Consider the following 14,294-nt stretch of genomic DNA (forward strand, 5'->3'; position numbering starts at 1 on the left):
ATTTCTTTCAGAATCATGATTTTTATATATTTTTTCTCAGAATGGGGATTTTTTTTTTCCGCGATTTTATCTTTTTTTCTCAGAATCGGGATTTTTTTTTTTTTAATCACGATTTTATCTTTTTTTCTCAGAATTGCAATTTTTGATTTTTTTCCTCAGAATCGCGATTTTATATTTTTCTCAGAATCGCAATTTTAGATTTTTGTCTCAGAATCGCAATTCATCTTTTTTTCTCAGAATCGCGATTTTATATTTTTCTCCGAATCGCAATTCATCTTTTTTCTCAAAATCGCGATTTATATATATGATTTTTTTTTTGAATCGTCTCGCAATTCTGTTTTTTTTTTTTTTTGTTGACAAAATCGCGATTGCAAGTTCAGATTGCATTATATAAACTTGAAATTCGGAGGAAAAAGTCCAAATTGTGTCACAATAAGCTTATTATTATTTTATTCCGTGGCGGAAACCAGCGTGTGAGAATCTGAAGCCCGTCTGCACTTCACTCGACACTCAACTGGCATCTTTACACTAAATAATGCACACTAATGAGAAGAAAACGGATGCTTTAGAAACTTTTACATATATAGTAACTCATAATAGTGAACAATACCATTGCATTCATTTACATCCGTTCATGAGCAGTAATGTGTGTTTTCAGAGGTTGTATTCCAGTGACAAATGCATGTAATATCTGATAACTCAAGTTTTCTTTACATTTTTTCCCAGATGATTAAGACGAGAAGCTCAAAGATTCCTGCTCTTGCTGAATACGTCCGGTATCCACGACTCGTCAAGCCACAAAAAACACATTTCAAGCATTTCTACACGCAGTTCACAAGCGAAAGGGTTTGGCACTGAAACTGTGTGTGATTCTGGCGACACAGAAATGAAGCTTTCATCTACTAATACTCCGCAGAAGTGCTGAATAAATGAACGTTTGTTGTGCAGGTCGAATCACCCGTATGAGGTGGCGGAGGTCATCAGTCTGCCCATCGATCAGGGGAACCCGCCGTATCTCAAGTGGATCGGAGACGTGGTGCCGGAATGAGCAGCGCTTCCTCGCTTCCCAGAACCTGGGATTGAATCTCACGCTGTCTGATATCATGTCCCACCACAAATCTTACATTGCAACAACAGAAAGTGATTAAACACTGTGAACCGTTTGTTATAAAAGACTAGTTTGATCTGTTACTAAAACTCATAATCAGAAAAATGCACGTGTTTGTGTCCTATTATTTACATGAGTGTCCCATGAAGATGACAGAGTGTGTTTGTTCTGTCAGCCTGTGTTTAGACTCACATTGTTTTGTTTTTACACAGTGGCTTGACACACAACTATTGATCGGAGATTAATTATTGATTAGGAGGAGTGTAAAGGCTTTTATTCTGTGAGCAGAACGTCATTTATACCACAGAAATGACACCATGATCAATCACAATCAAGCTTTCCAGATGAGTAATAATGCACAATAGCTTTTAATGTAAGATTCAGCACTGGATTCCCTCAAATCCCAGTAAACACACACACACACACACACACACACACACACACATGCAGTGACCACTCAGATGAAGAACAGAAATATGTTGATCTCGATCCTGATCATCAGTCCAACACTGTTCTTGATATGATTATGCAGCTGATTCGGTAATATGCACACAAATACATTGTTCATAATCGGACTGAAAAGCCTTCGTGTGAACACCATAATCCACTGACTGAGCTCGACCTGAATCACATTTACATCGGATTAAAGGTGTGTAGATCTAAGAATTAATTAAGAATTAACCATTTAAACACTTGAATCCGACTATTTTCTCAGCTCAAATATACCTTGTGCATATGTGCAGTGTTTTACGTCTTATGAACGTGTGTATGTTTATTACATCTCGTCTAATGAACTCTTTAATATTCTTACGAAATATTTGCTTAGCTTTCTTTTTAGATACACTACTGTTCAAAAGTTTGGGGTTCTGAAAGTCTTACCAAGACTGCATTTATTTGATCAAAAATATCAGATAATATTATTACAGTGTAAATCATCTGTTTTCTATGTGAATATATAGTAAAGTGTAATTTATTCCTGAATTTTCAGCATCATTACTCCAGTCTTCAGTGTCACATGATCCTTCAGAAATCACTCTAATATGAGGATCTGATGCTCAAGAAACACTTATGATTATCAGTGTTGAAAAAAAAACTTTCATATTGTTGTGGAAACCGTCATACATTTTATTTTTCAGGATTCTTCGATGAACAGAAAGTTCAAAAGAACAGCATTTCTTTAAAATAGAATCTTTTATAACATTATAAATGTTTATACTGTCACTTTTGATCTATTTAATGCGTCCATGGCTGAATAAAAGTATTAATTTCTTTAACAAAAAGAAAACCTACTGACCCCAAACTTGTCAATTATATCCCGTTCTCTGGCTGAAAGGCGGCACCTGACGCGCATGCGCTGAAGTTTTGTTCGGAATACGTGAAATGCACATGTACATTAATTTGTGAATCGGATTGCAAAAACATTACTTGATTACAATTTCATCCTCTCTTAACCCAAAAGCACTCAGAACATGCAAAATTTGCAAGACCTACAAACTTTTTACTTTATTAAAGGTTTAAAAAAAAATCATTTAAGTAATGCCCTCTTTTTTTCTTTTTCTTTTCTCTTTTTTTCCCCATTCTTGTTTACATCACTGTCTAATTGTTTTTGTTGTCTGCTATGTTGTTGCTGTTGTGTTATTATTATGTTGTTTCACACTGTAAACTGAATGTTTAAATAAAGCATTTAAAACTTTTTTTTTTTTTAAGAAACGGATTGCAACGTTTAGAACAGAACTTTAAGAATCTGAAATCAGATTGAGGAAAATTAGTGCATGTGAACATACTGATATTTTCCAGTTTCCTGTTCAATGAATGGCATTACACGAGATCTAAATAAAGAATACGAGCAAAGACCGTGGCACTGTCGAACTGTACGTTTACATCAAGCGGCAACATTCTAATCTGAAAAATGAAGCCTACCCGGAAGTGCGAAAAACTGCAATACATCGAAAATCCGCTAGAGGGAGGTCCCAAAAGGGAGCAAATCTCCATAGACCCGCCTGTTAAAATGTCCGTTTTCACAGCATAAGTTTATATGTTTACATGTTGGTCCCATGGACTTTTATTGTATTTTTGGATAGGTCCCGAGTGCCTGACAACTGTGAGGGGGGTGAATTTTTTTCTAACTCGGTAGTTTAGATCGTATTTAGATATAAAATGTATGACAAATAAGCGCGTGATTGACAGCTGATAACGGGCTGCGCCGAGGGGAATTCCTGAAATTTGACGTCTCGGCCATGATCTGACACAACACATCATACCACCCCTTATCCTTTCTGAACATTTGTATTTGAAATATCGTAACATTTTCCAAGATGGCACCGCCCATACCCCCCATAAACAGCCTCAAAACCGTTCTTCAGAAAGTCTATGGGTGACGTCACAGACGCTTTGTCCATATTTTTTACAGTCTATGGTTTACATGCAAACAAATAATCCGTTAGAAATCGGATTGAAAAGCCTTCCTGTAAACACCTTAATCGATCCGAATGATGTCGATCGGATTGAAAGTGTCGGTTTATTCCTTTTCTAATCCGATGGAGAGCACATGTAAACACTTGACCGGATTGAAAACCGAAACTGAAAGGACTGCGCATGTGCAATGACGGAGAAATAGCGTAATGACGCGTGACGCGGGGAACAAGCTGTTCCTGTAAAAAAAAAAAAAGTCATAAATTCTATAATTCTCCTGTCTCTGTGTGTGTGAAGTGGAGCCGGCCACCAGTGCCGCTTCAGACTCTCACACACACACCACTGGTTTTGGGCATTTTTACTGTGTGATCAATATAAGCGGCGGCACAACGGCTCATACGCTCACTGTCTCCAAATTATGACCAGAAATGGATAAATATTAAGTCTGCTGTCTAAAACAAATAAAGAACCAATGTAGGAGAATAGTTATTATGCACAAACAGCGGGAAACTCGTGCAGTGTGCGCATGTCAAAAATTAAATTCCGATTTGAATCTTGTGTTTATAAATGCGCACATCAACCTGATCATGTCTAGCGTTCATGTAAACACTACGTTCGGATTCATCAATCGGAATGAATTCAGTCCGACTGAAACACAAGTTGTAAACGCAGCCAGTGTTGCTCACAAGCAGCTGATCTCCAGGACCGAGCGTTTGTCCTTGCTGTTCTCCGACAGATGTGATGTCCGCGCTCCGCTGTTCTCGTGTGTCGAGCTAACGGACCGCTCCGCGTCCGCTTTCCCAGAGTTCTCCTCGTTGCATCCGCTCCGGAGTTCGCTCTCCTCGTTCTCTTCGACGTCGATCACCTTCAGATGCTCCTTCGGATCCAGTTCTCTTCGAATCTCCTCGAGCGGTAACGCAACCATTCCCGTTCCCGGTTGCAGATCGTGGTTTTCCACACGTCTGGACGATCGGCACAAGGCTTTCCGGAATCCTCTTTTGAAGTTATCCGACAAGACGCCGTACAGAATGGGATTCGCGCAACTGTTAGCGTAGGAAAGAACCACGACGAAGTAATACAGGCCTCTGAACTCTCCCGGGAGAAGCACAAGCAGGTTCACGATGTTTAACACGTAAAACGGCAGCCAGCAGAACACAAACACGGCTACGACGATCACAACCATGCGCGTGATTTTGCGTTCCGACTTTCTTCGGCGAATGGACGTAGCGCGAACTTTTCGTCCGGAGCTGCGCACTTTCACAACGATCAGCAGATAACACAAGCAGATTACCGTTAGCGGGCCGAAAAACCCGACAGTCGAAGTGTAGATTATAAACGCCGCTTTCCAAACCTCCGCCGGCTCCGGCCACACGATGCTACAATTCCCGTCGTCCTTCAAAACGCCGGCGAAAACCACAACCGGAAGAACCACTACGAAAGACACGGCCCATACGGTCGCGTTCACAGTCTTGGCCACACGAGGCTGGCGCCACCTAGAGGACTGGAGCGGATGCACTACAGCCAGATACCGGTCGATGCTCATCACCGTCAGACAGAAGATGCTAGTGAACTGGTTAATGGCGTCCACCGTCATGACCAGACGACACATGAGCGATCCGAAGGGCCACGAGAGCAGGCCGTTCTGCACGGCGAGGAACGGTAAACCCAGCATGAAGAGTTCGTCTGCGATGGCCAGATTGAGAATGTAAATATTCGTCACAGACTCCGCCTGGGAATATCGCAGAACGATGTGGATGACGAGAGTGTTTCCGATCAGGCCGACGACACACACCGCGATGTAGATTAGCGGGATGAGGATCCCGGCGACTCCCGGGCCGTGATACACCGATGCGCTGTCGGTCCAGTTCTCACTCGGAGAGAGAAACGAGGAGGACGAGTTAATCCACAATTCTGCTTCTGTTGTGGAGGGATGGGATGTTATTCGACGAACCTCCATCGTTGTAAGAGCGAGTGACTCTCAACAGCCGCCCATCTGATCTATGAGTGAGAGAGAATATTGATTATTGAGTACGAACACAGTTAAAGTCCCCCTTAAAACTCATATTTGATCACCAAAATGACATATTTAAGTGTTTTTTCTTTGATTTTTTTTTTGTCATGTCTTAAAATATCTTGAATGTAACTCGACACCCTCGCCTCATTTAGTATGCGTGGTTCTATGAATATGCAAATGAGCCCCGCCTCCACTCACTCACTCACTCAGAGATCCACTGGTTGACGATCACTCGTTGATCTGATTGGTTACAAGGTCGTTTGTGACGTCAGAAACACCAGCGATTTCAAACCGTGTTTTTGAGACTGTCTTTGGTTCACTGCAGTTTTAAGGAGGAAATACTCAGCAATGCTGTCGACTTATGAACTTACACATGGTTTGTGTTAAAGCGTATTAAAAACACCACATAGACACATAAACAACATTAAAAGCTGGATTTTCACCACAGGTGGACTTTAAAAAAATCAGTAAACTATCATTAAACTGTAAGCTTGCAAAAGATGCATATTAGTACCAAGCTTTTGTACCAGTTATCTGGTTCTCAAAAGGTTAGCACAAAAACATTTATATGTAAGTTCGTCTAACATTTTTTAAACTACTTGTTTCAGAACGTTCAGAGAACATTCAAAAGTAACGTTTCCATAATGTTTGAAGAATGATACAATGTAATGTCCCTTTAACGTTCATTTAATTAAGATTGTTTTATTGAAACATTTAAAAAACTGGCCATTTTGAATGATAACTCAATCATAGATATGTATACATACACAAAATCATCTCCTGAAGTCTATTTCATATAGATATCCATGCGTCTAACTACATTTACAGACACTCAGGCCCTGTTTATTCCGTCTCTTTTGTCCACTTTCAGCCACTTCTGTCCAGATTTCTTCGAGAGGAGGGTCTTTGCGTGGTTAAATGTATACATACCTAAACATACGGAGAGCATCAGCTTTCGTTTCTGCTCTGACAGCCGCTGTGAGTGTGTGTTAGAAATCAGAAATGGTGAGAGAACATTGTGCTTGGTACGTTTTTCATCTTCAAACCAAACTTTGGTCTCCAGCCGCCACAGTTTAGATCCCGTCTGTCTAGCAAGCTTCCATAATGTTTACTCATTAGGTCATAGACGGAGCGCAGACGGTCTTTAGTGGCTGTTCCAACGCATTCGATCACATGAGCGTTTACGCTATGAAAGCAATCCAGTCAAATGTGTTTTTAACTCCCTCTGGAAGTGTCGAAAGTGAACAAGCTCGAAGTGTTTAAGACCCCGGCCACAGCTGTATTTACCGTTGTCCACTTGTGATCCGATCCACCAAAACGCTTCTTACAGTGTTTTTTTTTTTAACTGCGTACACACATTTTCAAAACTTTGCCTCTATTTTTTTATTTTTACTTTACATACAAATCAGAGAATTGCACACAGAATGCAAAATGCCTCACATGTCTTGCAAAATGAGGCACTGCATTAAAAAAATCACAAACATTTGTCTAACGTTGCAAACACCTTTGCCGAACCCTATATAAAATCCCCCATTCATTCATTCATTCATTCATATACATACAGTTATTTAAAACCTAAAGCGAGAATTCGTGTATGGTTTTGCAGATTTTGGTGTGAGTGTCAGGTTTCAGAAATTGTGTGACAAGGATGACAGCAGTTAAAAAAAAAACAGTAGGTGCGTGCAAACAAGGCCTCAGTCGACGTATTCACGGCTTTGACTGTTCCAATATGGCGGACGGCTTACGTATTGCGACGCGATAGAAACGGCCGCTAAAGAGGAATCTATGAATATATATCTATGACCTTAATGGGAACTAAGAAAAGCAGAACATTCTTAGAAGTGAGTAACTCCTTTAATACAATAATACAGTAAAAAACAAGACTTAAATGTTTACTGTCATCTTAATGGCGGTTGTAAATAATGAGTAAATTGAGCGCAGCGGCACAGAAGCACGTCATGTCCGCGATCCCGTGTTTCTGGACCCCGACCGGGTCTCAACGAGCGTCAGGGATGAAGAAAGGCCTGTGATTATGGACGATGTACCGCTTGGTGAAGTGTATTCACCGTCTCTGCGAGCACACACTTATAACACGGGTAATCATCAGCGGCAGCGGCGCAGACGGACGTGTCTCGAGGTAAAAACACTCTATTAGGAGCTCAGGACGAAAACACAGGCTTTTTGTATAGGCTATAGATGAAGTCTAGATGTCTGATGGTCATCCTCTGACTGAGCGACACCAATTATGAGCATCTGGACGCTGAAATCAAAGGCACTGCATCATTATTTTGCCTCATATTCTGGTCTATTGTGACGCTGCTGCTTTTGGAGACGCTCTCAGGATGTCTCGAACAGTCTCGCCACAAACATCTGGTTATTATCAATAAATCATGAGCACTTTGATCAGTAATTTTATGATTTGGTCACTGCTGGCTGGTATCAATGCATATTTATGTCATAGTATTGTGAACTGCAGGGTAAGTGAAATGAGTCAAATATGAAAGTAAATGTTGATTTTAGTGCCCAGGTACAGACAAACATTTGAGAAACATCATGTGAACATAAATCACAGATTGGATAAGAAGAACTGATGCTCTTGTGTGTTTGTGTGGATTCATGCGTCAGACTGTTTTCCTCTTCCCGCAGGTAAAAGTCACCGAGCTTCACCTCTTTTCCTTCTAAACGCTCTTTCTACAATTTACTCCAGTTCTGTGCATTATTATCTTTACTGACATTTACAACCAAAAAGAGATGCAGAGACGCCTCGTCTGATGATGCGGTTTTTAATGCACGCACACGCACACACACACACACACACACACACACACACACACACACACACACACACACACACACACACACACACACACACACACACACACACACACACACACACACATGGGCTTGTCTCTTCGTTGCCTGGGCAGCGTCTGAAAGACCATAAAAGAATAAAGGACAAAAGAAAACACTTACACACACACACACACACACACACACACACACACACACACACACACACACACACACAGGCTGAGGAATGTGTGTGAGTGAGATTAGACCCGTTCATTATCTGAGCACAATGAGTGTCAGTGAAACAGTTAAAGACTAAAGAGAGCAGAAGGCTTTAGTGCTGCATTAGCAGGTGTGTGTGTGTGTGTGTGTGTGTTTACCGAGGGGTTTATGCTGATTCTGTGCTGGTCAAGATATTCTACAATAATGTCTTCCACCACAAACGTTCATTTTTTACTTTACTCTTCCTGTACACCCGCATCCAAAAGTTTGGGGTCAGTAAGAATTTTAAAAGAAATTATTGCATTTATTCAGCAATAATTCTTGTATTAAATTGCCGAAAAGTGACATTAAAGACATATGTTACAAAAGATACACACACACACACACACACACACACAGTGATTTTGTCAGACAAACTCAGTCCAAGTCCAAATATGTTCATTACATTATGAAATTGTAATATTTTTATGCTCTCTGAAAGTAGTTGACCTTGATGAACGTCTAACTAAAATGTTTTCAGAAAAACACATGTTTTACATAATGTTTTTGTGCTAATCTTTTGATTATTAACATTATTATAGACCAGATAACTTATTAATGTGACTGGAAGAACGTTTGATCATAACTGTATGTTAGTTTGCTGGGATTGTCTTGGATCGAGGTTAAACCACTGTTGGATTTTGTCTTAGTTTTGATCAGTGTTGATGTCTCCATGTTGTTTCAACATTTTTTAACTGGGTGAAATAAATTTCAACATTGATTTATAAGTATTTTCATAACCTTTTAGGTTAACATTTAGCATTAACATTAAACGGACATAATTAGGAGCAGATTTCAGTGTTGGTGTACGTGCTAAAAGACAACAAGAAATCAACACGACTCGATTTATGGCCTTAATTCATGTTCCTGCTCGTATTGTTGAATCAATAATTCATCAGAGACGTTATTGTACAGAAATAAATGTCTTTATAATCTTTCACTCCCCTTCAGAAACGACTTTCCTTCAGTTGAAATCATCAATCACTCTTATTGATCAACATCCTTTACACAATTATTCATGGAGAAAATCCCAAAAGTCCCATTTATTCTCATTTAATATTCTGATTTATTCAGAAATGTGTCACATTACAGAAGAAAAATGGGCATTTTATGTTAATGTTAATAGAACAAAGTTATCGGGTCTTTAATAACGCTCTCAAAACATTAGAACAAAAACATTATTTATACATCGTTCATGGAACGTTTTTCTGAAACATTTTAGTTGGACGTTCATCTAATGTTTTTTTAAGAGGTGGTTGATTATGATTTCACTTTTCTAGCTGTAGTTAGTGTGTAATGTGTGTAATGTTGATGTGTGTAATGTTGATGTTTGAGGATAAACAACATCTGCAAAGTTACAACGCTCAAAACAAAGGGAGAGATTTTCTTTTAAAGAAATCACTTTTTAAGGACTACAACACACGGCTGGTAGAACTACACGAGCTTCCTCCCGGGTTAGTGACATCACCAACCCTAAAATTTACATAAACCCCGCCCCCAAAACACGATTTATAGATTATCATGACAGAATATGCTAATCAGTGACTAGAAGAGAACTACACATAAGATACATACATTCATCTTTGTCCGACTCCGGTTTGAACATAAAAGACTAAACGTTTTTGAAATGTTCAGTGTGTGTGTGGGTGTGTGAGGTAATCACACACACAAGCTGTTGAAGCTCCGCCCCCTGTGCCAGAAGCACCAGCTCATTTGCATTTAAAGGGACACACACAAAAACGGCATGTTTTTGCTCACTCTCAAAAAGTTACACTTTTAACATGCTATAAAAATATCTGTGGGGTATTTTGAGCTAAAACACACACACACACACACACACTGGGGACATCAGAGACTTATTTTACATCTTGTGAAAAGAGCATTATAGGACCTCTTTAATGTTACTGATTGTTTCAGAGAAAATTCAAAAGTAACGGATGGAATGTTACAAAAAAAACGGATGTTCCCTTAATGTTCGTATAACCAGAGACTATTTATATAGAGACATGCCACTTCATCAATCCTTAATACAACTATATAAGGAAAACCCGTAACGCCAAAGATGGCGGTTGTATGCACATGTCCCGCCCCTCCCGCTGGAAAGCCAATCGTCTGCTTTTAACAGTCAAGCTGGGAAACATTTAAGCCTATCGTCTGGTTCCACTGACGCATGCGCACAGTTGAGGTTTGCGACAGCGCAAAATACGTTACTGTTTGAAAAGGCGGCAGATTTGATATGCAGTGTGTGTGTGAGTTGTGTAAATATCAGAAGTCTCCCGCAGATTGATAGCGGATCCTAGCCTAGAAATCTAGACGCACCCTAGCGGCAGCGAAAATTATTTCGCAGCCAGTGTGGTCTAGCAACTCTCCATAGGCTTTTGAGCTGGAAAAACCAAAAACTGGTCAGGCCAATCACATCGTGTATAGAGTCGGCGGGCGGGCTTAACACAATGACGGCAGAGTTCATGACGTTCCGCGTGATTTCCATAGGTGATTTCCCTGCTACTTGAAAACAATGAAGATGCAGCGGTCTTTCGAATCGGCTTTGGCCGCGACTCTGGAGGACTTGGAGTTAAGAGAACGTCACTTAAGTCATTCTTAAAAAAGGAAGATGTGTTTGGATTTTTGCCGACCTGATACGGCAAAATTTTAATATATCAATTAGTCCGCTGGTGGAAAAACGCATGGGACTCACTCATCCACAACCGTTCGTTGCTCTGGTTGGTTGTAGCGCTATCCTATTGCGTGCCGAGGGATTTTGAAAGGTAACAGTTTATCCCGCCCCTCGGATTGAGGTATGTCAATGGAGAGTTCCCAGACCTAACATCTTGATGTAGGTCTGGCATGCCAGGCTAAGCGGCTCCCTGATGCCCACAAATTAGTTCAAATCTCCCGGAATCTAGAGCGAGCAAGAGCAAGAGCTCGCACATACTGTGCTTTAAACTGTGTAGCGCGCGCACGACCGAGGGAGAGAACCCTTGCGCATGCGTAGTAAAAGTATAACCTGTGGGGAAAAAGGCGTTTTAAACCTTATTTTGGGGGAAAGTCATCAAACTTTTTCAGCGATTTTTATCATAATTTACTGCTGTTTCTATACATGCAGTTTTTATGTCCCAGTGACCAGTGAAAGTGCAGTTCTGACTCTCTGCCCATTCATTTAGATAGGAGCCTGGTCTTGTTAGTCCGAAATAGCTGCCCGGAGGCGTTGCCAAGATGGCGGCCGAGTGGCATGACTTGCCTAAAAGGACTTTGGTATAACCAAAACCCAACATTTAAAAAAAATTTTTTATGGGTTTTTATGCTACTCATTGTAAAACATGGTATTCGCGGTAAATCAAGAAAACGAGATTTAAACAAAAAGACTAACTGTGATGAGCTGTTGAACAATGATCAGTTTTCTGGCGATGAATGTATCCAAACAGTTGCTCACCTGTCTAATAAAACACATTATATATTAAAGTGTCTTTGGTGTTTCCATGGTAAGGGTAACGAGATTCGAGGGTAACGCGGGTATGATGTCATCGGTAGGCGACGCGCGGTCCGTGTCCTGGTTAAAACTGCGTATTTCTCCGGATTAAATCATTCTTGGAAACATTTGGGATAATGTAAGTACACAAATCAACAAAAAAATATAAAACATTGTTCTAGTGTTTTTTGGACCAAAAATCTTACATAGTGTGCCTTTAATGTTCGTATTACCAAAAAACTGTTTTTTTATGGATGTTTTGCACATTCATAGAACATATAAAGTAATGGATGGAATATAACCACCAAATTTTTATTTTTTTTCCCATAATTTAATGGGAACATTAGAAAAACGTCAGAGATGACATCAGTGTTTGCAGCCTTCATCGCTCAAAGCGGATCGAGCGCCGGCAGTGTGAACAGCTGTGCAGGTTAATGTGGATTAATGGCACCTCTGGGAACAAAAGATCCTGCCGTTTTGATCTCGATCAGTCTGATGCCATTGAAAACCTTTTCAGCAAAAGCACAAACAGCTGCACCGCACGCCAGCGCATTCAACCAGCGCAATTAATGCGCATTCATCCGACATAAAGCATTTCATCTTCGCGTGAGAATTCAACACATTTCATTTCAGAAAGAATTAAGTGCATCTATCTATAGTTGATATGCTGACTCTAAATTCATATGCAAATGCGTTTTTCCCCACGTGTAAACAAAAAAATCCTGTTTTTAAAGGAATCCTCCAGGTGACGTGCTGTCGATTACCACAGAAAGTCATGTCATTTGCACAAGCACAATTCTGTTCACAGTAATAATAAAAACTAAGACTCGAGCAGAATAAACTCTGCAATAATAAAACCTCCTCTGCAACTCCTGTCAGAACTTGTGTGTAATCAGAAGCTTAGACTATTTAAAGCTCAAAAAAATAAACATTTGTGTGCAGGAAATTAATCTGAGAGATTTACACGTTACATTTCTTTATATACACCCTCTGGAACGTCTACGTTTTAATTATAAGTGCACTTCTTAAACATATGGTTCCTTCAATGTCTTTTGAACGAAAAACGTTCTTCACACCAAGAATTTTTTTTTTTTTTTTAAGAACTGACCAATGAAAACGGTTCTTCTAATGGAATCACCGTGAAAAAAACACCTGAAACGTTTTCTGTATTTATGTTTTCACATATAGAGTAATGCTGCAGCCATGTATAAGTTTTCTGTTTGCATTCCAGCATCAAACAACAACATCATTAAATCATTTACACAAGATTATACATTTAAATCCTTGCGATTAATCATTTCAGATTACCATAATATCTCAAAGTAACATGGAAACTCACCGTTAATAGGCTTCACCTCGTGTGTGTGTGTGTGTGTCGACCTGTACGAGCGACTCTGGAGAAGTGACACGCAGCACGAGGACACACAGCATCCCGTATCCAGGCAACCGGGGAGAGAGAGAGAGAGAGAGAGAGAGAGAGAGAGAGAGAGTGTGTGTGTGTGAGTAAGAGAGTGTGAGTGAGTGTGTGAGCGAAAGAGAGAGAGAGACATTAACGAAGATCATCCTCTGAGATTGCTCGTGGAAAATATTCCTCTTATTAATGTGTGCATGTCGGGTCAGATGGACCTAAACTGAGATGATTTGTGTCATTAAAAAGGCAAGTAGAAGGATGGAACCAAACATGCATACACAAGGAATTAGTCTTGGTGCCAAAACTACAGAAAACACCCACAAAACCAACAAAAGAAATTAATCAAGTGATTAGATGTTTACAAAGAAACATAATTATATGATTTCAAAAGCATGCAAACAGTGTATGCAATCACGGTGAGGTTATTTCTTTAAAAATTCCCTAGACCCTGAGGAAAAATTCGTTCTTCATAATAATATTGGCTCTGTAATTAGATTTCCTCGTTTGGCCGACAGAGACTGAGACGCAGAATTGATAAAGTCACATAAATGATGAAACGTCAAACAGGAACAACATTATTGATCAGAAGGTTGAATCTAGTCACATATAACAGATGGATGTTGAACATAAATGATGTGGAAATGATTGATATGATTTTATTTTAAATTTAGTTTAGATTCAGGGTTGTTATTAACTAAAACTATATTAAAATAGTTTTCGTTAATTGAAATAAAGCTGAAATAAAATATATTAAATGTAAATATTAGATGTATGTTTACATCTAACATAGGCAGACAGACAGACAAAAGAGAGAGATAGACGGAGACAGACA

General features: G+C 39.8%; 1 protein-coding gene across 1 annotated transcript; it reads right to left on the bottom strand.

The window, feature by feature from the left end:
- Positions 1-4,125: 4,125 nt before the first annotated feature.
- Positions 4,126-13,478, bottom strand: si:zfos-169g10.2 (somatostatin receptor type 5). Its single transcript, XM_056244529.1, has 2 exons — positions 13,391-13,478; positions 4,126-5,518 (listed from the first exon to the last, which is right to left on the bottom strand). Exon 2 carries the CDS (start codon positions 5,475-5,477, stop codon positions 4,203-4,205), a length of 1,275 nt encoding a protein of 424 aa, XP_056100504.1. The 5' UTR covers positions 5,478-5,518; positions 13,391-13,478; the 3' UTR covers positions 4,126-4,202.
- Between the last annotated feature and the right edge of the window lie 816 nt (positions 13,479-14,294).

Source organism: Rhinichthys klamathensis, unplaced genomic scaffold (assembly GCF_029890125.1).
Source record: "Rhinichthys klamathensis goyatoka isolate OS25496 unplaced genomic scaffold, OSU_Roscu_1.1 h1tg000999l_1, whole genome shotgun sequence".
NCBI lineage: Eukaryota > Metazoa > Chordata > Actinopteri > Cypriniformes > Leuciscidae > Rhinichthys > Rhinichthys klamathensis.

Excerpts from the sequence above, each read along its gene's own strand:
- si:zfos-169g10.2 (XM_056244529.1), bottom strand. The coding sequence starts at position 5,477 with ATGGAGGTTCGTCGAATAACATCCCATCCCTCCACAACAGAAGCAGAA.